The sequence below is a fragment of the Solanum pennellii genome, chromosome 11 (assembly GCF_001406875.1).
Source record: "Solanum pennellii chromosome 11, SPENNV200".
Classification (NCBI taxonomy): domain Eukaryota; kingdom Viridiplantae; phylum Streptophyta; class Magnoliopsida; order Solanales; family Solanaceae; genus Solanum; species Solanum pennellii.
In genome coordinates, this window is record NC_028647.1 from 66,137,979 (window position 1) to 66,163,554 (window position 25,576).

The 25,576-nt window shown below is 32.3% G+C and overlaps 4 protein-coding genes across 6 annotated transcripts; 2 read left to right on the top strand and 2 right to left on the bottom strand.

Moving 5' to 3' along the window:
• Positions 1-245: 245 nt before the first annotated feature.
• On the top strand, positions 246-2,962 carry LOC107004640 (ESX-1 secretion-associated protein EspI-like). The gene is made up of 2 exons (XM_015202921.2): positions 246-1,908; positions 1,989-2,962. The coding sequence occupies exons 1-2, from the start codon at positions 990-992 to the stop codon at positions 2,771-2,773; spliced, it is 1,704 nt and encodes a 567-aa protein (XP_015058407.1). The 5' UTR covers positions 246-989; the 3' UTR covers positions 2,774-2,962.
• Positions 2,963-3,417: 455 nt separating this feature from the next.
• On the top strand, positions 3,418-6,771 carry LOC107002930 (monofunctional riboflavin biosynthesis protein RIBA 3, chloroplastic). Of its 2 annotated transcripts, none has more exons than XM_015201138.2 (6): positions 3,418-3,811; positions 4,380-4,598; positions 4,943-5,268; positions 5,378-5,507; positions 5,598-5,894; positions 5,981-6,771. In XM_015201138.2, the coding sequence occupies exons 1-6, from the start codon at positions 3,494-3,496 to the stop codon at positions 6,242-6,244; spliced, it is 1,554 nt and encodes a 517-aa protein (XP_015056624.1). In that variant the 5' UTR covers positions 3,418-3,493; the 3' UTR covers positions 6,245-6,771. The 2 variants fall into 2 exon arrangements, with proteins under 2 accessions (XP_015056624.1, XP_027768981.1); XM_027913180.1 differs by having other exon boundaries at positions 3,677-3,811; positions 4,396-4,598.
• A 1,487-nt stretch (positions 6,772-8,258) lies between these two features.
• LOC107002931 lies at positions 8,259-9,229 on the bottom strand. Its single transcript, XM_015201139.2, has 2 exons — positions 9,077-9,229; positions 8,259-8,921 (listed from the first exon to the last, which is right to left on the bottom strand). The coding sequence occupies exons 1-2, from the start codon at positions 9,110-9,112 to the stop codon at positions 8,373-8,375; spliced, it is 585 nt and encodes a 194-aa protein (XP_015056625.1). The 5' UTR covers positions 9,113-9,229; the 3' UTR covers positions 8,259-8,372.
• Positions 9,230-16,687: 7,458 nt separating this feature from the next.
• On the bottom strand, positions 16,688-24,613 carry LOC107003218 (UDP-galactose/UDP-glucose transporter 5B). 2 transcript variants are annotated; one of them, XM_015201510.2, is made up of 12 exons: positions 24,368-24,613; positions 24,098-24,240; positions 22,970-23,083; positions 22,697-22,789; positions 22,523-22,588; positions 21,903-22,001; positions 19,431-19,510; positions 18,406-18,518; positions 17,591-17,679; positions 17,337-17,423; positions 17,178-17,246; positions 16,688-17,097 (listed from the first exon to the last, which is right to left on the bottom strand). In XM_015201510.2, exons 2-12 carry the CDS (start codon positions 24,200-24,202, stop codon positions 16,993-16,995), a joined length of 1,020 nt encoding a protein of 339 aa, XP_015056996.1. In that variant the 5' UTR covers positions 24,203-24,240; positions 24,368-24,613; the 3' UTR covers positions 16,688-16,992. The 2 variants fall into 2 exon arrangements, with proteins under 2 accessions (XP_015056996.1, XP_015056997.1); XM_015201511.2 differs by lacking the exon at positions 22,970-23,083.
• Positions 24,614-25,576: the final 963 nt, after the last annotated feature.

Here is a 25,576-nt window from a genome sequence, read left to right on the forward strand (position 1 = left end):
CCGTCCCACGGTCCATCAACAGACTTTCTGCTGATGAATGTTCAAATATAATTTGTTTATCTGAACCTAGTTTAATATCTATTGGAGAAACTTAACATTCGTATGCTTGTGAGAATTACCCACTTAAACAAGACAACAAGTACTATATAAGTACCATAATATATTAAGCCAGTATTAATAAAAATATATTGATTGTGTCCTCACCATTTTATCTTCACCATATCCCCGTGCCCACCCCCTACCTCTTTGTCTCAATTATATACAAATATTTAAGGATACTATTTTTTATTTATATATCAAACACAAAAAGAATATATATATATATATATATATATTTATGTGATTCATTTTTCTATTTTCCATAAGACGTAAAATTTTATTAGGGAAATGAACATTACAGCAATCTTCAATTATACCGTATAGGTGTAAGTAAGTTTGAATAATGTATCTATCATCAATCATGCATGCATCCTATCATAGAAGAAAAGAGTTGTAAACCTTTGCGCATGTGAATTAATCCCTTTATTCACAAGATAATTTAATAGGGTTCTTTGAGTGAAAATGTATCCAAGCTAACCCACATTACCAATTCCTTTCCTCAAAAGATTTGTAGACATTTTTTTATCAAATGATTTCTCCTGCCATGCAGAGACCTTTATTTCTTCATTTTGAGTTTTCCTTTTAATTAATTAGTTTGAAGAAGCTACTCCAATGTTCAAGGAAAGGTACACCTACAGATAATTACTAGTATAATTTTGCAAGTACTAGCTTTATGGCCAAGTGATACCATATATTTAATGTAGTAGCAACATAACATAGACAATAATAGTTCACTCTAGCGACTAACTTGTATTTGGGAAAAGAAAGGCAACTTTCAAAGGAAGCTGGTAATAAAATAATGCAATTATGAATGAGAGTTGGCTAGTATAAAATGGGGGATGTAGTAATGGAAATTTCATCACTCATTCTAACACAATTAGAGAAGAGCAATGGGAAGCGGCCACATTATTGTTGTGGGTTTGGGGATTGTGATGGTAATGTTTATAGCATTGGCAGAGGCGACTCCCCCGGGAATAGCTAATCATCCAAGCCATTCTCATTGCTCAGATGATGAGATTAAGCAATGTAAAAATCTTCCTCATGTCTGTCCCAAATTCTGTCCAAATGGATGCATAACCGAATGTCGTTCTTGCAAGCCTATTTGTGTTGATGGCTCAGTCCCACCATCTCCTCCCGAGGAAGATACTCCACCATCACCATCTCCTCCACCTAAGAAACAAACTCCACCAGCTGTACCATCTCCTCCTAAGAAAGAAACTCCACCTAAGAAAGACACTCCACGACCATCTCCTCCTAAGAAAGAAACTCCACCAAAGAAAGACACTCCACCGCCATATCCTCCTAAGGAAGATACTCCACCATCACCATCTCCTCCTAAGGGATCAACTCCACCACCATCTCCTCCTAAGGAAGATACTCCACCATCATCTCCTCCTAAAGGATCAACTCCACCACCATCTCCTCCAAAGGAAGACACGCCATCTCCTCCTAAGGAAGATACTCCTAAGCCATCTCCTCCTAAGGAAGATACTCCACCATCACCATCTCCTCCTAAGGAAGATACTCCACCGCCATCTCCTCCTAAGGAAGATACTCCACCGCCATCTCCTCCTAAGGAAGATACTCCACCGCCATCTCCTCCTAAGGAAGATACTCCACCACCTTCAGTGCCACCCTCATCTCCACCTCCTCCGGCTTATCCACCACCCACTCCTAAACCACCCACACCTAAGATGGTCAAGTGCAAGAACAAGTACTACCCTAGTTGTTATGCTAACCAGCATGCATGCCCTGCCTCTTGCCCCGAGAGCTGTCAAGTCGATTGTGTCTCTTGCAAGCCCGTTTGCAGTAAGTATTACTACTAATTTTCCCTATTTTTTTGCAACAATTTCTCTATTTTTTTTGCCTTATTCTCTTTATTTGTGTAGAATGTGACAAGCCTGGAGCAGTTTGCCAAGATCCACGATTCATCGGTGGAGATGGAATTACCTTTTACTTCCATGGAAAGAAGGACAAAGATTTTTGCCTTGTTTCAGACCCTGAATTCCACATAAATGCACACTTCATCGGAAGGAGAAACGAGAACATGAAGAGAGACTTTACTTGGGTACAATCCATTGGTATCCTTTATGGAACTCACAAAATCTCAGTTGCCGCACTAAAAACATCAACATGGGATGATTCCATTGACCGTCTAGCCCTTCAATTCAACGATGAACCAATATTTCTTCCTGAAAGTGAAGGCGCGAGTTGGAAATCTGAAACTGTACGTAAGACCTCAATAACAAGAATTAGCAATACTAACGAGGTTGTCATTGATGTAGAAAATGTTGTGACGATCACAGCCAAGATTGTGCCTATTACAGAGCATGAATCACGGGTACATAACTATGGGATAACGAGTGATGATTGCTTTGCTCATCTTGAACTTGGGTTCAAGTTTGTATCTCTGAGTGATGAAGTGAATGGTGTTTTAGGCCAAACTTATAAGAAGGACTACGTGAGCAAAGTTAAGATGGGCGTTTTGATGCCAATAATGGGAGGTGACAGAAAATTTGCAGCTTCAGGACTCTTCAATGCTGATTGTTCTGTAGCTAGGTTTCAAGCAAATGAAGAACAATCCGACATTTTTAAGGCTTCAAAGAACTTAGAGCTTCCAAGTTTGAATTGCAATAGCGGAATTTATGGACGTGGAGTTGTCTGCAAGCGATAGTTTACCATTTGATCATTTTATCACAATAAGGTTTGTAAACCAATACTAATAATGGTCCTATATAAAAAGAAAAATTGGACCAAAAGAAAAACAAACACTTTGATTTTTTATTTCTATGGTTAATGATATTGTTTCATCATGTTATTGAGGAAGTATATATGTTCAACGTGTTACTTACAATTTCATGTATATCATTGTGGATTTCAAAGGAAATTAAGACAAACGCATAAGAAATGAAAGAGGCTCGACATCTCAACCTCATAATCATTCAAAGAAGCTATCTATGAGACCTACCTTTGCGCTAGCATTTTCTACTTATAGCTAGGGAAAATTACGCGCTCCATATTACATAATTATTATTGACACTAGAAGAAACTTGCTAATGTCAAAGTATAACACTGTTAATTCAGGGAGATTGCAAACCATCTTGTTAAATTAGTCAGAATTATTATATCTTCCAACTGGATAAGAGTCAAATACCTTCTATAAGCCTTGAATATGACAAGACAAACTTTTTTTTGTTAGTTAGCTAGCTAACAGTTGTAAGTTTTTTTTTTTCTCAAATGGAAGAGGGAATTAATTATGTGGTCCTTATAAGTCCACCTACGTTCAAAATCTTTTTTTTTTTTTTTTGGATAAGACGATCATAAAACTAGAGGTACTCTCTTGCAAAATTCCAAGTTAACATTCTTTGTAATTAAAACAACAATTTTTCTGAACATGGATTGTGTGTTGTTTAATCAGCTATTAGTTCCAAGAATCTTCATTAGTTCAAATGTTCATCATCAATCTTTTGGTCATTCACATAATAATAATAATAATATTGTTGGAATTGGACAGTATAGAAAAAAACTATCATCTCCCAATTTGAATACTTGGACATGTAAGGCTGCTGAGACTCCATTTGAGAATGGATCTTTATTGAGTGCTGAAATAATTATTGATTTCTTTGTGAGTGAAACAGAGGGTGATCCTGATTGTCCAACTAAAGGCTATTCTTCAATTGGAGAAGCACTTAATGCATTGTCTCAAGGAAAGGTTGGTGCTTTACCCTCCTTTACATTTTGAATGTCAAACATGTTTGTGGTGATCTTTGAAAAACCGTGACTTAGTCGAGGTTTGGCAATATAGTTGTGTTTGGTGATATTTTCTGTGAAAAACTGTTTGGAATAATGTTCATGGTTGAATGTACTTCTCGTATTTGAAAACAACTTCAAGAGTGAGTGTTTCAAGTTTGAATTTACAATTGAACACTGATTTTCAAATAAAATGAAGTACAACATGATGTTTGAGTAATCGGACAGGACAATTCGGTAGGGTATAAGATCGATCGGAAGAAGTCATATCGATTTATCATGGTTTGCATTTGTTTCTAAAATATATATATATATTTTTTCAATAGTATTTCACTCATGGTACCTCAAAAAAACAATTTTTAAAATAAATGTGATACCTGAAAACATAATTTATGTGAGACTATATGTTGAAGATATGTACTCGCTAACAACTTAAACTTTAATGAGACAGTCACACTCTTTATGACTCATATATAGTAGTAGATTTTCATTTTAATTTGGTAGAACTTATGATTGTGAAAATGTGTCAGTTTGTCATTGTTGTAGATGATGAAAGTGGACAAGTGGAAGGAAACCTTGTCATGGCAGCATCATTTGTTAGTGCTGAGGCAATTGCATTTATGGTGAGACATGGTTCAGGCATTATTTCTGTGGGCATGAAAGAAGAGGATCTGGAGAGGCTTAATCTTCCTTTGATGTCACCTGAAAAACAAGATGAATCTTCTGCTCCATCCTTCACAATCACAGTGGTAATATGATATTACCTTTCTCTTCCTTCCATAGACAAAAACTGTTGTAATGTACTTAGAAGCCGTTTGTCTGGTAGAGTGTACAAGAATAGTACTGAATAAGGTATATTAGTAATAGTGATATTAGTTATGTTGGGATTACTTCTTATATATGCACGGTTTTCGTTTGGTGTAGTTATGTCTTCAATCATGCTTTGTCCGTGTATTGCTAATACCATGATTTGCTATGTATTAATTATTCACCATGTAATACTGGATAGGCTGCAGTATACCATAAATATAACAATTTTACAAGCTGTTGTGTATTGGTGACTTACTGAAGTACCATGTTTAATTATGCAAAGGATGCTAAGAAGGGCACATCTACTGGTGTATCGGCTTCGGATAGGGCCAAAACTGTCCTGGCATTGTCATCTCCTACTTCTACACCAGAAGATTTCATAAGGCCAGGCCATGTTTTTCCTCTCAAGTATCGGAATGGTGGAGTCTTAAGAAGATTTGGTCATACTGAGGCTTCGGTTGATTTAGTAACATCAACTGGCTTGCAACCAGTTTCTGTTCTTTCAACTATAGTTGATAAAAATGATGGTTCTATAGCCTCTATGCACATTTTGAAAAATTTGGCCTTGGACCACAAGATTCCGATTGTATCAATAACTGATTTAGTAAGGTGAATCATTAACATATTTTTCGTATTGCAGCCTTCAATTTGTACTAAAGCTTGAGAAAGCAACAATGGCTAAGTTTCTTATTTGTATGTCATGTTTCACTGCTTGCAGATACAGGAGAAAGAGGGAGAAGCTTGTTGAAAGAACTGCAGTATCACGTTTACCAACTAAATGGGGATTATTCGAGGCATACTGTTACCGTTCAAAGCTTGATGGTACGGAGCATATAGCTGTCGTAAAGGTCAGAGATTTCTCCTTTGATAGTGTCAATTATTAGTGTTTAGTGAATTTTATCATCTGGAATTCCTTTAAACTTCAAAGCCTTCAACAGGGTGATATCGGAAATGGTCAAGATGTGTTGGTAAGGGTACATTCGGAGTGTTTGACAGGTGATATTTTTGGATCACGACGATGTGATTGTGGTAATCAGCTGGATTTGGCAATGCAGCTGATTGAGGAAGCTGGTAGGGGTTTGGTTATCTATCTCAGAGGCCACGAAGGACGAGGCATTGGCTTAGGCCACAAGCTTCAGGCCTATAATTTGCAAGATGAGGGACATGATACTGTTGAAGCCAATCTAGAGCTCGGCTTTGCTGCAGATGCTCGTGAATATGGTATTGGCGCACAGGTTAGTGTGATCATGTGCTTATTTTCTACTACTAGAGTAACTAACTATTAATTAATGGAAGAATATGATTTCATTGATTGCGACAGATGTTAAGGGATATAGGAGTCCGTACCATGCGCCTAATGACTAACAATCCAGCAAAATTTACGGGTTTAAAGGGCTATGGTTTAGCAGTCGTTGGACGGGTACCAGTTTTGACACCCTTCACAGATGAGAACAGGAAGTATTTGGAAACCAAAAGAACAAAGATGGGTCACATATATGGATCTGATGTACAAGGACCTATTAAGGCGTCAATCAAACGGAATTTGGAGAAACAAGATCCATCCCAGGAAAGAAATGAAAGTTGAGTAAGTACAGATTACTTTCAAGGAGGGAGAGACATTCATCTGTTTCATGCTTCATTCACATTTTTTTATTGTACAACTTATTCTTTGAGATATATTCCAATTACAGAAAAGAAAACACACTAAAGCACTCATTATACATAAATACCTTCTTGATACAAAAGCTCAATGATCTCTTTTTACCTTAATTTCTGTATCTCATTTCATCTTTTGAGAGATTTTGCAAGTTCCAACTACTACTATGTTCAACCAACTGAAACAAACAGTAGAAGTAAGGAAAAATGTGAGTTTCAGTCGATACGCTTAAACCAAAACGTTTACCTCAATGGAGCTACAAACTTCAGGTGACCACAGTTTAAATTAGTTTGGTGTAATTTGTGTTTCAAGTTTGATTGGCCTAGTTTTACTCAGTCAATTATCGCGTCTAGTTTCTATTGATTTGTTATTCTGATTCTTTCTTTTTCGTCTCCTGTTGCAGAATAATTCTGCTAAGAAGGATAAAAGAATTAATAATTAAAATGTGTTCTTCATATATCTTTCACTTGTATGCTCTGAAGTTGTTAAAATCTGCTTCTGGTTTGGCTGAATCAAACGTACATCGCCGACTATTAACGTTCATGGACAACCAGAAAGAGAAGTGAAGGATGAAGCTGCTTAGTTTCTAGCTATGTTCTTATAAGAATTCCTAGTCTCTTATCAACATCTTCTCGTGCATGTGGGCTTGTCTTTGCTAATACAATAGTATGATATCCATCGAAGTCCTCCTTGTTCAAGAAGCTCTTTACCAGAAGAAAGAAATCTGAAGCACTTAGTACATACATTGTAGTGATTGAGAGACATACCAGGTAATTGTTTGACACAATTGGAAATGGAAAAACCACTAATCAGTGCTTCCTTCTACAACTCTAGAAAGAATGATTCTGTGACCGGATATCCTCGTTGTGTACTGATCGTTCCCGATTAAAATCTTCCCTTCTCAGAGTTTCCAGTAATGTGTTCATAGTAATGGAATGTCCTTGCTGCATTTTGACACTAAACACATTTGATCTGCATAGTGGGCAGCTTGAATGAATCTGAAACCAAGTGTCAATGCAGGCAACATGAAAGACATGAGAGCAATAAGGTAAGTGTTTCAGCCATTCACCTTCTTGAAATTCACCCAAGCAAACTGCACAATCTGCATTATTTAGTGTGGCAGTTTGTTTGTCGTTCTTCTTGAACTGAGTGATTGGTAGTGAATGCATAATATAGGAGTCTAAACCACGACTTTGGAGCTGTGAATCATGATCTTCAAGAATATGATCGTTTAGTGGACGCCTTTGAATTGGATTTCTGTAGAAATGCACGGTTAGAAATCCACAGCAACGCGTCTGTATAATCTTGAAGTAACTGAATAGCAGAAAGATAAAACAAACTATCCCTACAGAGACAATCAGTAGCGGATCCCAATGCGAAGGTCCAATCCCTGGAGTGGAGTCTGGACTAGACATGCTATTCTGAATTTCAACAGGAAAGACTTGTAAGAATTGAATTGATAGGCCTTTTAGGACAAGTTACTTAGTTTAGTACCTTAGTAATTGGAGAGAATACTAAGTTTAGAAAAACTGTTGAGGACATGTATGGTTGACGGTTATTTCAAAGTATAGACAAACAAGGTATTGGTGATGAATCCAAGAATTTAACACTAAATAACTTTTGGACGAGTTCATTTAAGTAGAGGTCTCTACCATTCCGGGACAATGAAGAAAGAGAATTCTCCATCTTAAATAGGATTGATCAAATTCTATCGCCTTTTGGTATCTTTAATCTTTTCATTATATACCAAAGATACTAGATATTGATAACTTTGTCACCATTTATGCAACAACCAAGATGCTTTCAGAATTTTGCTGTCAGAATAGTTTAAAAAAATGATAAGTCAGTCAGTCTACATTTACAAAGAGTCCAAATGGAGGGTGACTTATAGACAAAGTTTGAGTATGAAAATTCAAAATTCATATTATTACTGTTCATTGAATTCATCAAAAGCTAATGCTGATCAATATTTTCCATTTACAAAATGCTTTGTACAAAAATTTTGAAATATAAGGCATCCACCTGCACTCCGAAGAGTCCGTCTGAGCAACATAAATTAATGCAACCTTTGTCTCTTTACAAAAGTAGTGTTCATATTTGGAGTGAAGCTGTGATTTTCCAAAGAGGAAGCAGAATAAGAATTCGCAAAGTTTATCGTAGATGTTGAAGCAGGATAGTTGAGATGTTTAAAGGGAAGTGGTGGATTCCTCCATTGAGGAAGTTGTCCTGAAACTAAAAGTGTTTGTAGAAGTGGCCCTGCTTCAACAACAGACTGCAAGAGTTTCCCTTGTTGAGGCAAACTTTTCCCCTTAACAAAACTTTCAATAACATTGTCAACTTCTACTGGATTTGAATTTATATTGGAATATTCCAATTCAGGGGATGAATAGTAATTGTTGCTGTTGGATTGATCAGTTATACTTGAATTTGCTTTTGTTGACTTCATACTATCAACTAGTTTCTGAAGTTCATCTCTTTCTTCACAAACCATTTTCAACAGTTGGATTAATTGCTTCACATACTCTTTGTTCTTCATCATTTCTTCACTCATCTTTTCAAGTTCAAGACTAGTGTAAGCAAGTTTCTGTCTCATTTCATCAATTGTCTGCAAGAATTGAAACAGAATTATTAGAGTCTACCTACACAAACATTACCTTTACATTGTAAAGTATGATGCAAAGTTTAAAACAAAACAAGTAAGTAGATGATTGATTCACCATTTGTGTATAAACAAAATAGAAAATGAAAAAGTGTTTTCACCTCTTGGTAAGACCATAAAGAAGCCATTTCTTCCATTTTTCTCTTAACAATTATTACTACTTAAAAATTTGTGAGGAGTTTTTAGGAGTGGTGGGGTTGTAAAGATTTATATAGAAGAAAGGTACCCAAAAAGGGACAAAATAAGCTCTATTATGGTAACAAAAGTTTATTATGGAATCTCCATTAAAATTATACTAGTACTACTTTAAAATAAAACTCCATTTTCTCTTTATATAATTTTCCCTCCCTTGGTCACAATATTTTTCACTTTTTCTTGAGTTGAATTATGAAAATAATTGTTTTATTTTTTCTTATTAAAATGGTTTAATTTGTATACAAATTCTTTTAGACTTAAAACACATATTTCTTTTAACATGAATGTCATTATTTCTAGTTTAGAATTTTTCTTTTTTTTAAAAAAAAAAAACAACACTTTTCAAGCATAATTAGTAAGGTTAATTTTTTAAAAGAGCATAATAATAAATTTCTCTTAATTTATCAAAATGGACATATAAAAAAAATAAAAATTTTTGATATAAGAATCAAATAAAACAAAATGAAGTGAGTATTAAGGTTTAAAGATAAAACGTGTTCCATAATTTAAATATGGATATGAATTAAATGTTGTTTAGAAAGGTAAATTACTCTGAAGGCAAAAATAGAACTTTTGATCTACCATCGCTGCTATAATAATGCTATTTCTCTTTTTAGCTTCTTTATTCTTTTTGTTACTGCTACTTTTACTTATTTAATATTTTAAAAATAAATAGTGGATTTTTTCAACTTGAGTTTTAAATTTTAAAGTGAATTACTTGGAGGTAACAATTAAAATGAAATGAAGAATATTTATTGCCTCCCAATTAATTAAGGATGGTTCAATATGAATAAGTAAAGACGTTGATAAAATTATTTTATTTTATTTTTTATATGTTATTTTCATTATTTTTATATAACTAATGAGATAAATAATTTTAAAATCAATTAATATCTCAAATTAAATATAAATTAAAATTAATTTTAAATTTTATTTCGATATTACTATTTTTATTCTACGTATTAAGCGAGGTTTAACAATGAGATAAAAGCAAACTTAAAAACGATACATTCTTAGGACTATTAATTTTTTTTTCTTTTATAGAGAAAAAAATGTGTGAACTGCCCAAGAAACTAAATAAACCCAACTGTTGTTGACTTTTATACAGTGTATATTTTCTAATCATAATTTTATTTTTGACAAAGTTTTGTATATCCCCATACAACTGGCACACGGTTTTAAGCTGTGAGCACTACGGTTAAATTACACCATTAGCAAAAGAGATAAATTAAAATAATCTTTTTTATTTCTAATTTCATAAAATTTGGCCAATCGTTCTAGGTTTTGAATCCTTAATTAAACTAAGATTCATCTTATTCCGTGTGTTCTGAAATTGAATAGAAGTAAGAATGAAAAAGTTCCACATAAACAGTTAATGAGATGAATGATATCTTTATAAAACTTGAATTGGCTTCCTCCTTTTAAGCTAATTTTAATTTAAACTTGCATTAGACCCATGACCTAGTTTTACAAACAAGATTCATATTACCGAATATTGAACCCCTAAATTAATTAAATTTCTCCGCACACCAAATGTCCAAACCTGGACGTGTGATAATGGAAACGTCTCACCTTAATAAGTAATGAAACGAGTGTTATTGTTATAAGGCTTTGATCACCGAATCTCCTTTCTTTGAACTAAAACTTTTATTTTATGAACTAAACTCAAAATTTAATTTCACATAATATTACATATTTGTACACTACATAATTTTTTGAAAAAGAATATGCACCCAACCACGTCCCTTCACCTAGTTATGATATAATCAATTCAAAAATCCAAGTTTATGAATTGATCACCACCAATAGAACCTGATGAACATTATAATTGCTGGTGTTTTTAATTAATTAATTAATTAAGGATAAGACGTAGTAGTGACAAAGACAATGAACATGAAAGCAGGAAAATTAATTTGTTTATCCCCGACAAGCAGTTTCCCTACTCATTATATATTCCATATCATCACGTTACACTTATATTCCAGATTGGAATAATTTAATTAATTAACACCGCCATTATTGATTAACTAATCATAATTCTACTGCCCTTAGATTTCTCTAATCTTGTCTTATTATCCTCCTAATCCAATTGCATTGCTTGTGTATGAGACGTGGCACTATCATCAACAGCAGGAGCGTTATATTAAGGTTATACAAATATTAGTTATTTTATTTTTTAGATCATTAATACACATCAACATTCTCATAACTTATATATCAATTATACAAGTTTCTAAAATTACAAATCAAATATCGTATAATTACTTATACAAAATTCATACTATAAGTCATATCAAGATTGCTAATTAGTAATATTATCAGAACCCTAGTTATTATTCTTTATATCAAAAGAAGGGTAAAATATTAATCATTTCAGAATAAATAAATTGAGATTCCTCACATTCTTTTTTCTATTAAAAACGTACATAATACTTTTTTAAACAAATCACTTCTTTTAAAAAATTATGTGATATATATTATATTTAATACAAAAGATCAAATAATAAAAGTTAATATTAAAATAATTAATCTTAGCATAACTATTTAACCTTTATCTAATTATCTTCAAAACAAACAATACTAAGAAATTTTCTATGTTGTTTGCTTGTGATTTTAAATTGTTTTATTTGGCTAAGAAGAAGACAAATTAAAGGTGTTATTTTTACTAATATGAATTTTTTAATTAAGAAAATGTTTCATTAAAGGACAAAGCTGTTTATATTAATTTTATCTCCGTGCAATGTATCTAGTAGCTCTATACCTGGATTAAAAAAATACGTACACACGCATCATATATGTTTTTATTTATTCTTATTAATAAAACATCTGAAAAGAAATAGAGGTTAATCAATATATCATTCGATAATTATTTAATAATTGCTAATTTATTATGTAACCAGTTAATATTTCATTGATTGGCTAGCGGATCAATCATTAAGTGAAATTATCTGCTTACTACCTAAAAAAATTGACATTGAAAAATAAAGCCTAACCTCAATATGATTATTTAAAGGTGGCCTATATATAAAATTAAACTTTAGTCATACATGACTTCGTGCCTAAATTTAGTTTGATTATGTTTGAGCTTAAAATGACTTTTCAATATTAATCATAAAATTATTATTTTAAACCAAATTAATTTTTAAAAAATATAAAATGACAATTAAAAAGGTACGAAAATCTAGAGTGATAAATAAGTAGGCATGGAGTCACACATGGCTAGCTAAGTGCCTAACCTACATTCTAGTGATCTAAGTCATGAGGCACCACATTTGAAAGTTCCTTTTTTTAATTAGTCTTTTTAGCCCATCGAAGCAATGGTCCATAAAAGCAGAAGCAATTTTACTTAAAAGCGTATCATAACGAGTAACGACTTTACCTGTTTTAAGTATAATAAATTTGATATTTCATTCGCCTCAATTTATATGATATAAATTAATTTGATATAAGAAATTTATTTAGAAAAATAATATTTAAAATTTGTAGTATGAAGAGTCGTATTTTGTGTAATTATAAGGCAATTAGTATTCAATTTGTTTATTATATTAAAAATATTTTTTCATTTTTGTTTGTCGCTTTTATTAGCATATCACAAAAGAATTGTGTTTCTTCATATTTTGCTTTGAGAATTAATCGCTTGTTTTTTAAATTATCTCTACAAATTTCATATTAAACATGATATTCAAGTTACTCAATATGATCTCTCTTTATTATTATCTTTTAAAAGTTTAAGATCTTTAAATAAATTTTAGTTTTAGATCTCCAATAATTTTGAATCGCTCCTTATAATATATATATATGATCCCGAAACATGGAGTTCATCCGCTACTATATTCACGAAATGTGTCCACAAACTCATACAAGTTGCAATTATAATTGGAAATGTGTATGTTGAGATGTTGAGTCCTCCATTTTATTTTGATGGCACTTACTAACCCATCCAAATCTAGAGTTTCAAAGTTGTCGTTAATTTAGTAAACTATACTTTTGATTAAAGTCTTCTTAAGAAATATGTATATTAATAAAAATCAAGCCAAGTAAAATAAAATAGAAGAGTACATTATTAATGTCAAAGAATCACAGTATGTATTTGATGAACATAAATCCAAGTTTTATGCATTTGATGATCTCAAATAGAACTTTGATGAACTCATATGATACATTACAATGATTTATATAAATTAAAATTCATAAATAATAAATAAAAAAAGAATTAAAGGATACAACAAGTTTGTGACAATGACAATGCACATGGATGAGGTATTTGACTAAATGAAAAACCAGAGAACATGTCTAAACTTTATTTATTCCCAACAAAGCTATTTCGATTTTTTCTATCATCACGTTAAACTAGTATTTTAATTAATTAATTAATTATAATTATAAGATTGGAATTATCACTAATCTGATACCAGCATCATTAACAAACCCATATAATTTAAATCCTACGCCGTTAGATTTCGTAATGATTGCATCATTTGTTACATCCCAGTTTGTCTTATTCTCCTAAATCCAACATTATTTATAATTTACTTATAGCAAAAATTTCTAGACATTTATTTTATTGATTTCGTGTATATGAGTGTCTATGACAATTATATATATGTGGAACTGAAAATGTTATTGTCTTTTTCTTCTAGGGCAAAATAGTGAATTTTGAAGTTTTGTTGATAGTAAATTCGATAATTGAAAGTACTGTAATGTCAGTCATTCTAATTATTTTTCATTTTGAATGAATTGTTATCAATTTTTTTTAGTTTTGAATGAGTTATTTCTTTTATATTTGTGTATGGTTAATATGTAACTGTTTCGTGTTGGCTAAGAAACGGTCAAACATGCTTGCATTTTTTTTAAAAAATAATTCATTAGGAAAATTTAGAATAATTTATGTATTAATTATCAGTTCATCAACATGCAATGTATCTAACAATCCTCAACATGGATAATCAAATGGCATGGACACGTATCATACGTTAATTAATATATGTAGTTTTTAATTAAGTAGTTGTGTCTTAATTCAGTTAACTGTTCTAAGTTTTGACACAGTTCAACTAATACGCAACCTAGGTTTTTAGGACATTACTTTTATATTATCTACAATTCAACAAGTAATAAATTTAGAAGACAAGTCGTGAGATATAAGGTATAATAATTTTAAAATAAAATGCAAAATTATTTCATTCTGTATTTGAGTACAATATTATAGATAGTTCTTAATTATTTACCTCATTATTTGTATCATAAAATAAAATAAAATATTTTATCATGTGTATAAAATAATTTATTCTAAAATAACATATCACAAAATAACTTGTTCCTAATTAGTAGTAAGAGTATAGTAGTATCAATATAATGAGTCACACATGGCTAAGTGCCTACCCCTACTTCTAGTCTATGTGACTAAATGTCTGCTTCATAAAATAAGTCCTATAAATATGAAACAAGTCATTTGTCAAACAGAATCGTAAAAATGAAGTGTTCCTTTTTTCTTCTTTTTGAGCCCATCGAAGTTTTAAGAGTAATGAGATTTTTGAATTTCATAATTTTAAACTTGCCATATATATATATATATATATATATATATATATATATCAAAATATTTTTTAATTTTATGGTTTAAATATGTCAAATAAAATCATTTTTTTGATCTTTAAGTTTTTGTTTTTTGCTTTCTGGGCGGAGTAAATTATTCTAAATGAACTTGAAAATATTATCTAAATATAAATATTTTTCTAAATAAAATCACTTGCTTGTTTAAGAAAATGCCGCATGACGTGCTAGTAACATTCCTTATCATTGTAATTAGTGGTAAAATCAGGTATGGAATGCATAAAATTACCAAAACCACGAATCAAAAAATTGATATTACATTTTACTAGTATTAAATAAGATTGTTTGATTCATAAAGTATCTTTACGTTTGTAGAGTTTGAGAAAGAATCAGGATGTTTTCATTATTATTGAATAAAAAATAAAGATAAACAACTTTACTAGATTCTAGTTCGACTAACCGCTTTACCTGTTCACTTAATTATATTACTAATGAGACTAATTAAAGGGCTAATTGCATAGTTGAAGGGCAGGTTGCTGTCTTAATTGGTGGATTAAGGAGTTCGCTACATTGTCCGGTAGTTGAGCACATGGGGTAATGGGAGTTTGGTACAAAGTCATGTGTATACAAATTATTTTAATTTATATATATATCGATAATATAAACATTTATTTACATTATATCTATGCATTTTTAGCATAATGTACTGTTTTATTATATACCTCGATTGTATAGGTTGGAAAAAGTCTTAGTTATACGCGCAATGATGTAATCATTATTATGATTTGATAGAACACAAATTCATGCATAAAATTAAACTTGTATGATAAAAAAAAATAAAGATAATTTAAATTTTAATTCTTGAATTAAATCAAAGTTAAATTAAATGATTGTGCAGTGGCACATTTTGTGGTCATCAAACGTTTGAAGTTGCAAGTTGTAGGTTGTTGCACTTTTTGTATGTTTTTAATCTCATTGCTATATCTAGAGTTTACACTTTACATCTATGTGCATTGTATGTCGGTCCAAGGATTTTTTGCTTCATGTTGTGTGCAACATGTATGTGTAGGTGTTTTATCTTTGGAATTTAGTAGATTCACAATGTCAATGTTAGAATTCTTTCATAAATGAGTTAGTCGTCTAATGTGGATGTCAAATTTTGGGTATATAGCATGTGTGTCATGAGTGAAAGAGTGATGATACGAAATTTCTTCAAAAATTTTGGATAAATAGAATAAAACAAAAAATTAAAATAACTTTTACATGTCCATCAGAATCACCCATAAAAGATAAAAAGTGGAGGGAGACTCCACAAAATTAATGTAGTATCAATTAAGTCAAAAGATATTACACCTTTTAGCATAATTATTAACGGGTAAAAAAATCAGATCATTTTGTGCTTTTGAGATTAATTAAAAACTTATGGTTAATAATTTTGGCACTATATATAAGCAAGAAGGTTTGACACGAAATCCACTGATGTTATTAATTACTTCTAATTTATATACCTATTGATATGTTATTAATTACTAAAAATAATAAATTATTTGGCACACGGTTTAATGCGGTGAGCACTATCATTAAATTACTTATATTAAGGTAAAGACGAGGAAAATTAGTTAATCCTATAATATGCATCAGGAGAATCTTGTTGAAGATAATATAAATAAATATTTACTACTTTTTTAAGAATTTTAGTTTTTTAGATCGAGACAGACAAATTCAAATACTGATAGAAGGTACTATATACACCTGGAGGTGTCTTTTAATTTCTATCGTGCACTATAATATGAATCTATAGAAATCTCTGCTTTATAGGGCATAACCTGTGTTTTATGGTTTCTTTAAATTTTTTTCCTCAGAAATAATTTGTACCTTCAGGCATAAGTCCAATAATATGAACTAGTTTTTAATAATAAGGGTAAAAAATTGTCTAACATTGAACTTATTCCCCAGGGCAAACATTGTCAATTAAAAATACTTGGACAACAAAATTTCATTAAATGAGTAAACCTTGTCAACTTGTATAGTTCTGAAATCTGCATTGGTCATATTACGTCCTTTTGGAAGTAGGCCAAAAAAAACATGGAAATTAATTGTTCATCATACAACTTCTATTGGAAGTAGCAAAGATTTGAGGAAGGCTAATCAAAATCTTGCAAGTAGCCTTCCGTATGGAAATCCAAAAATAGCACGCCTTGTTTAGCTACTTACACATCTATATCTGAGCAGGGCAGAGAGAGAGATTTTTCAATTCAAGGTTGAAAGTTATTTATGAACCTGGGGCTTTAGTTTCAGCCATCTCCAATGATGGCGCCACCGCCTTCTCTTTTGTCTTCAAGAAGCTTCTTGCATAAAGGGATCCAAACACGATAACCTGAAGAAAAAAAAATCAAACTAGAATACTTTGTTTTTTTCTTTTTTAAGTAAAATCAACACAGAGAGCTTCATGCTTACAGCTCCGATGCATTGCTCCCAGCTCAAAGGATGGCCAAACCACAAGCATGACAATAAAATGCTCACCAACTACACATATTTAATTAGGTGCCACAGTTTTAGTTTAAAGGGAACAAGACATTCTCTTTTTTTTCAAACTCTCAAACTATTTCTGAATACCTGTCTTGTGGTCATTATGGTTGCAAATGTTAGAGCACCAAATGTGCGGATTGTGTAAGATATAAAAAATTGACTTGCAGTTGCTACCTGCAACCGAAATACAATATCAGTTTCGTCCTCCCAATTTCTCCATTTCAAAAGTAAAAAAAAAGTAGTAATTGGTTTCTTGACATGCAACTTTCAGTAACAGCAAGGTTTGATAACACAGATACTTGGACAATTGTTTAAGCAAAGCAACTCTACAGGGAACTTACAGTTGAAAGCAGAGCAATATCAAAGAAACAATCATGATGGCGGGATACAAAATCTATTGCCATGAGAAGACTGCCTTGCAAAATTAGACCTGCATGGAAAACAGAGAACAGAATCCAGTTAGTATCTAGTCATTGGATAAAACCTAGATAAACATCACAAGTAATATAAAGCGTGATAAAATTAGTTATAACCAGTAGTACCTACGGTAAAAACTATTAATAACTAAATAGCAGGAAGCAGGTATAAAATTAGACACAACCAGTAGCCTGCATTGTGTGTGGATGTTTCTGCTAGAGTTTATAATCCACAATAATGTAAGCAAAAGTGTATGATAAATCCTTTATAGTAAATATATTGTGAAATATTTGAGAAAAATTAATCGAGTGCAATGATATCAATACCCAAAATCTTTTGTAAGTTCACAACTCATTCAAAACCAAACATCGCTGAAGCTTGGAAGCCAACCAATCAGCATGTGTGTGACAAATTTTCTTTGACAAACTTTAAAAATCATTATTACATTAAAGATTTTAGGTAAAACATTAACAACAATGAGGTACCTAACAATAAAAGCCACAATCTTCCGTCCTATGGTGCACATGAAAAACATTGAGACAACTGGATATATCATGCTCAGTGAGAAGACACTCTAAACAACGCAATGGTTCAGCAAACTATCTTCTGGAAATGTGAAGTGAATTTCTCAAATGTCCACCAAATACACACTCAATACTTGCAAAGGCCTTTTTTAAAATGGTACTGTATTCAATATTTGCAAAGACTTGTTACCCAATTCCAAAAAATTAGATCTTACCAATGAAACTAAGAAGACATGAACAGACCGTTGTATAGAATATTTGATTGTGTATTTCCATATCATAGCCTTTAAAAAGTTTGTCCTGGAAAGTACTCGTGAAGCCATCAAACCTGCGAGATCAGATGACTGATAAAGCTTGTAACATCCCAGAAAAAATATGCAGACACCAGCGAAGTGCAAACATTCATTCGATTTTCAAGGAGGAAATAACAATATATGGTGTTGCTCCTTCAATAGATAACTATCTCAACAAAACGGCAAAACTATATCCTGCGGAAAACATCAGAAAAGGCAGGGAAAAGACGGAACAAAACTGAAGAAAATGAAAATTGCTAAAAGTATATTTTCTTTCTGATGTAAAATTTGTAGATGTGTTTGCCTTGAGTATTTGATATATATGTGATTCGTGAAAACTAGGATATTTCTAATATTTTCGTTTATGTTAACATCAAAAATTTCATTCCGACAAGCACCAAATAACCTTTCTTGCATTAGCACTTGGATGGAGGTGGAGAACTATGATTTTGACCATTACATTTCACTCAGGTGTTTTCACAATTCTTCAGTTGACCAATTAATTAGGCTTTGAGGGTTGGACCACAGCATCGAAAAGTAGAATTGACAGGGGAAAGACATGAAGTAAATTTGAGAATGAGAAATAAGTAAAAGAAATATGATCCAAAAACAATTTCAAAGCAGAAATACTTTTCGACAGTAAATATGATTTAGAAAAGGATTCAGTCAGTCATTCTTTTGGTGATACAACAGAATAAGTGAGATGATCCAGTGAACAAGTAAAAGAGAAGCGATCAGTGTGTAAAATTTCAATGAACAAATATCAGTCAAATTCACATTATGAGATGGTAAGTTGAAAGACAATTTTCAACAAGGTCGGGTACACAATCTTCTTGAGGAAACAAGTCTTGACATTTAGCAAATCCAGTTCCGTAACTTAGCGTTTTGTTAATCCAATATCTAAAGGTTTAGAAGTGCTGGAAGATTATGTGAGTTATGACTCATACCCAAGATAGCCTATCATCAGAGAAACTCCCCAGACCGTGCTTTCCCTTCCTCTATTGAAGGGACTGATGTCACCTGCACCCTTAAACCAAACACAGAAAGGCAAAAGCGTTACCAAGTGGAGTAATCCTAGAAGCTAATGCAAGTCTAGAAATTAACAAGCCAGATACAAGCATGGCTATCAGCCAATCCACAAAAAATTCTCAGTAATACTTTTACAGGAAAAATGGGATTAAGCACTAAACAGGAAGTACACATCATTAACGAATTCTGCAAACTAGAGCTTCTTTCTACAAAATTAATCCAGTCCTCTCTACTAGTTGGGATATTCTTAGCGCTCCCAATATATACAAAAACATGAATCTTTTAGCAAGCATATTTATTTTGGAGAATCAGTAAAAACTATGAAAACTTGTCAATTGCTGGTAATAATATACAACAAATGGGTGACTCAATTAACAAGATAAACCACAGCATCCACTTTAGCTTTTCCAAATCAATCTCGTTCCTCGTGGTAGTTTTCATTCATTCTAAAGGATGGAGACAAAGAACTACCTATTCTCGTAGAGTTATAGGGAGGTATAGCACAACACCTCAGAACTTTGATGTTGCTTGCAATTTGCAAAGAACAACAAATACTCCCACTGTCCTATTTTATGTGGCACCATTTGATTTGACACGGTGTTTAAGAAAAAAAGGAAGACTTTTGGAACTTGTGGTCTAAAAGAATTCTTAAATATTTTTTTTTAAGAATTGGTAAACATTGTATTCTTCAGCATTAAGGAACAACAATTCTTTGATATTTGTGTGGTTGAAAATCATCATTAAGGGTGAAAGGAGTAATTTAAAGCTAAATGTTACTAATTATAGCAAGGTAACATTCTTTTTGGGACGGATTAAAAAGGAAAGGGTGTCACATAAAACGGGATGGAGGGAATAGAAAGTTTAGTTAAATATCTCAGTGAACCTAAAAATCTGACCATCATCTAGAGCTACAACCATTCCACGGTGAGGACATGGCATGTGTTCTTAAAACATGGATGCTATATTTCTGTGTTGTTGGAGGTCATAAATAAGAAGTACTGTATATTTTAATTTTAGAATTAAAAACAAAGAATACAAATCATATTTGATATTTCTGTTCTTAAAAAAGTTGAATTCCCCAAGTAAGGCCATTATACCTTCTAATTAAATTATATTCTATATGAGTTCACATTGACCAACTTTTGGGACTAGATTAAACAGTAGCTCATGCACATGAAAACTTCAATATATTTGATTGTTTGACACTATTAAAATGAGCAAGTAACATAAAACACAAACAAGAATATAACTGTGTCACCTAAGAACCTAGTGAAACCATAGTTTAAGAGATGTTGTACTCAACGACTGCCCAAATAGCAGGAGTGCTGCAATATCAAAGTGCTTGTATCACAGCTAGTTAATAGTTTTGATAGGATCCTTGGACGTCATGACTCCTTGGTGGTGAAACGGTTACTTATGCAAGACTCAAGGGCTCAACCTTTAACATGTTTGCTAGAAGTCTCTTCTGGACAGCCACAAAAGTATGACTTTGAGATTCAACTTGGAGGACCCTTATGCTCCAAAAAAAGAAAGCACTGGGGCACCATTGTGCAGTTTTTCAATAGTGAGAGCATGAAGTTTAGCTTCAGGAAAGTTAAACTTAGGGGTCGGGCCTTCAGGGTAATTTTATCAATATTAGGAAAAAAACTACGCTTTGAAACTTGAGTTTATTGATACTTAGGTATCCGATCCAATCATTGGACTTTCCAACTGCTTCAGAGACTAATTAAGTAGTGCAACATAAAATGTAGAAATTCTCATACTCAACTCAGGATGCAAGTAGATCTTTTATAAAGATTTGCAAAGAATTATCTTCTTTGTATTTTTTGGTTAATTTGGAGGGTAAAGTTAGTATCATTTAAGGGTCTGGAAATCCTTTGTGGAGTTCTCCGACTTGTCCCCCGTCGCCAAACAATGTAAAAGAAAAAGATATATGAAATACTAAGCAGCAGGTAGATATAATCAGAACTGAGAGGTTGAACAAAAGAAATCATTTCTTGAATTTGAAATTAAAGGCATAACGTGATCTCATGTGGATGACTGGCTGATTCACCAGGAGGAGCTTTGAACATCAACAGTCAACAGCATCATCATCTTAAATTGGTTTGAAGGTTATTTGTGTTTTGTACTGAATGAACATGGAAAAGCATGAGATCATTCAGCAGTACTCAAAGATAATAGAAGACAGTTTCAGTAATTAAAAATGATACCATGGTGTGACATCAAAAACACATCATTTATGAAATATTTACGAAAATGTAAACATCATTTATGAATGTTTAACATGATCAATATATTCTGAAAAGTGAAAACAATTCTTGAAATAATTTGAGAAAGTAGCAATTTGTATAATATCCAACAGGAAATTCAAAACAAGATATTAGTAATACCTGATACAGAATAAATAATGAACAACCCAGAGTTACTAGGAATGCCAAAAGATAGTCCTGTCCTTGGTACTTCTTTTGCATAATGATAGCACCCCAGATCTGCATCAGCAGAAAAGGTAAAGAGAACAACATCAACTAGAAAGGACAGTTAAATAATTATGATCTGTCTACACAAGAACATTGTAAGCAAGATGACATCTAATTATCAGATGCCTTAAAGAAAATTATACAAACAGACTTTTCCAGTGTCAGGGGTAAAGGAGTTCTTGGTTTGCTTTATTATATCTAGTATGACACACAACCTAGCAAACTCCAACAGTTTTAGTGTTGCAATAAACTTCAGTAACATACCTATTAACCAGACAGTTGGATTTCCATAAGAATGAGTAAAATTCTAGAATTAAAAACGCAAAAGGATTTTCAAAGTAGACCAATATGATATCATGGATGTGATAATTCCAAACAAAATGCTTTTGCTAAGCCTAAAAATAGCAATACCAAAACTCAAACACGTGCAATAGAGCTTTATTCATTTATATATGAGAGAAGTCCAGATCAAGAGGAATTGCATGCAGTAGTTACTAAGCAACTACAGCAATCTATCCAGCAACTTAACTTACCATTACAGGTATCATCTTGGCACATTTTGCCAGGGTTTGAACAGGAAAACTAACATACTTGAGAGCCTGAAGAAAGAAGTCATCACAGCCAATGCTTCGTTATATGACAAGTTGATAAATCTTCTAACGCTTTTAACTCATTTTCAGTTCTTTCTCCAAATGTTCTTAGTTTACCTCATACTGACAAGTAGTTGTAAGGATGTTAGAAACAGAAACAACACCATATTTATAGAGTGGAGCTACTGGGTCCAAGGCCTTCTTACTTGCCTGAAATTTGAAAAGAATAAAATGAAAGGAGCAAACTGCAAACTGTTCTTACAAGATTCATAGGAATAACAAGTGAATCAGATTAGAGAAAACATAAGAATATTTGCAGTATTATATAAGCCTTCTGCTCTTAATACACAAAAGAAAGTAGATGAACAAAGCCAGAAATCTTTCCACTACCAGTAAAACTCCGGCAGAGACCGCAGAGGTGGTAATCCGATTGCAAAAGACAAGAAACAATGAGTACGAAAAAAATTCTTTGTTCAGGCCGTAGGGAACTCTCATGATTTTTTCCTGCAGGTACAAATTCCACCACCATGTTGAAGATAGAAAATACATCAAATTGTAAATACGAGAAGCACAAATGTTTTGCTTTACCAGTACATAATGGACAGAAGCGTCAAGTACTGCTGAACATATATATATATACTATATAGGCGGATGGTTAAGCAGGCAATTTCACTGATGAAGCTACAGAAAGAGATTGAGAAAAGGACAGAAAATGAACATATGCTTGGCTACTGGGATTCCCTTTTAAAATTAAACCAAATTTTCACTTAAGAAAGAAGCCTTTGGGAAGGAGGGTCAATCGAGGAACTAGATCTTAAAGTGGTCATCAGAGAAGTTTGCTTTTTACTAGGTACTGGAGTCTCTAGTTAAATTACAAGTAAAACTCTATGAAGTGTTGAAATGACAAGAAACTAGGAAGCGACAAATTGTGCAGAGATATAAAAAGGTCTTCAGTACCCACTCCCACCATGCTGAACAGAGAAGACAAAACATGAGCCATATGATAATGCCTCAAGCTTACAGCTGGACTTTACCAAAATTGAGCTCTTAATCAACTAATGGAAAATCTAAAAATTGTTATTAAATGTGTAGACAGTTTCCCCTAGCAGATAATTGTTAGAGAACATGTGATTTACTTCCCACCTTTGGGATTATATTGGATATGTTGAGAACTTGTCATTTACTGACTCATTTGTGCATATTATTAGTGAACTGCCTGAGAGACTCAAGGCAAGCGGTTAGAGCCTCCTGCACTTCTCCACACACATCACAAAGGCAGTTACTTTTCCTTTTTTGTTTCTTTTCAAATATGAAATACATAAATATCAAACTTCTATTTGTTTCTCCTCATTTTCTTTTAGGCATCATACAAAATCTTTACGCCTAAACCCTTCAACTGTTATATTAGCTACACCTATCAAAACAAGATGTATAACGCATACTAGTTCTTGTAGCTGTGCTTATTACGCTTGTATTAATCAAACACACACACATTGTGAAGATCATGATACAGCAGACCTGTAAGATGCCATAAATGACGAGAGTAGACATGATTCCAACCACAGCAAAAGTTCCTTTGGCTATCTTGTTCTCCTTCAACGGCAACAACGGTGGCTCCGCCATATCCCATCCAATCACCTCCGCCTCCGCCGCCACCAGCTCTATTTATCAAAACAATATTTTTAAAAAAAAAAACAAATTGACCTAACAAGTGTTAGCATGCGCGCAGATATATTATTCATTTATAACAGGTGTGCAGAAGCCGGAAATGAGAAATGTGTAGCTAACCTCGGATGAAGAAACTCTAGAATGTCCGTCGGAGTTCAAAGTTGCGTTCGACGGAAAATCAACTCCGAGTATTATCAGAACTTGGAAGGTGGAAGAGAAGAGTGAGATTTATATAATAATAATAATAATAATATGAAGATGTCAGGGCAATCGCCGGCGAGTTTACGCTTTCCTCTTCTCGTTTTCCTTCTTCAATAATTTTGGCAACTTGTCCTCCTAGTGTCAGGACACGTCATATTTGCAAGTTTCATACGAGATACTAATAAATACGGAAATTATTTTATGATTCAATTTCAAAAGAAAATAAATTAGTTTATGATAAATATAGTAAATTAGCTTCTGGGTACGCGTCACGTGTGTGTGGCCATATAAATAAAAATATTTTTGTGAAGATGGTATATTAGCAATATTTTTAAGTTATATTATGTGTTATAAAATAGAAAATACAAATTACATGTTCTTAAAATTGAAGAAGCATCGTATATGGTGTTTTTATTTCTAAGATTCAAAATCCAAAAAACTATACAACTACAATATTTAAATGAATAAGTGAAATGCTATGTGCTACGTTAATGAAATATGTGTAAAATCAGTAATATATAGAAATTTTTTACCATAAAATTAATGTCGTGTGTTGTACATATTAAGCCCTAGCAAGGAAATTAAATAATAAGTTCATGAGTGTATTCTTCACTGAGAAATTTCTTTGACGAATCCAACAACATCCATAGCTGAAATTCTTGCACAAATCCAACAACGTTCATAGCGTATTTTAATAGCCTTTAACTTTGACATTGATTGAGAAAAAACTGCTCAGGAAAATGATATACTCTTCTTTAGAGCCCATAAAAATGGAGAGGGGACTTGAGGAAAATGAAAATTATTCTTGGTTTTATATAATACTTTCACTTTAAATGATTAATTAGTCCCTTTAGCTTCTTTTCATGTATTTATCATTGAAAATAACATAAATTAATATATTAATTATGAGATTAATTGTATTGAAATCTACAACTTTTAAGATTCTAGCAATGTAAAGGTAACTGCTTCTATATTTTAGTTAATTTGCAACTTAAATCTCTACATATTTGCTCTCATTAAGTAACATTTGTCTCTTCATTTTCTTCAACATTTAGATTATTTAATTTTCATAACTCTTCAAGTATTCTCAATTCATTAATAGTAAAAAAAAGTTTACTGCTTAATATT

Coding starts and splice junctions, on each gene's coding strand:
- LOC107004640 (XM_015202921.2), top strand. CDS start 990: ATGGGAAGCGGCCACATTATTGTTGTGGGTTTGGGGATTGTGATGGTA. Junction 1,909..1,988: donor CTCTTGCAAGCCCGTTTGCA/GTAAGTATTACT, acceptor TTATTTGTGTAG/AATGTGACAAGCCTGGAGCA.
- LOC107002931 (XM_015201139.2), bottom strand. CDS start 9,112: ATGGAAGAAATGGCTTCTTTATGGTCTTACCAAGAG. Junction 8,922..9,076: donor CTTTATGGTCTTACCAAGAG/GTGAAAACACTT, acceptor CAATTCTTGCAG/ACAATTGATGAAATGAGACA.
- LOC107003218 (XM_015201510.2), bottom strand. CDS start 24,202: ATGGCGGAGCCACCGTTGTTGCCGTTGAAGGAGAACAAGATAGCCAAA. Junction 22,002..22,522: donor CCAAGATGATACCTGTAATG/GTAAGTTAAGTT, acceptor CTGCTGATGCAG/ATCTGGGGTGCTATCATTAT. Junction 17,247..17,336: donor CCATAATGACCACAAGACAG/GTATTCAGAAAT, acceptor AAATATGTGTAG/TTGGTGAGCATTTTATTGTC.
- LOC107002930 (XM_015201138.2), top strand. CDS start 3,494: ATGGATTGTGTGTTGTTTAATCAGCTATTAGTTCCAAGAATCTTCATT. Junction 5,269..5,377: donor TCAATAACTGATTTAGTAAG/GTGAATCATTAA, acceptor CACTGCTTGCAG/ATACAGGAGAAAGAGGGAGA. Junction 5,508..5,597: donor AGCATATAGCTGTCGTAAAG/GTCAGAGATTTC, acceptor AGCCTTCAACAG/GGTGATATCGGAAATGGTCA.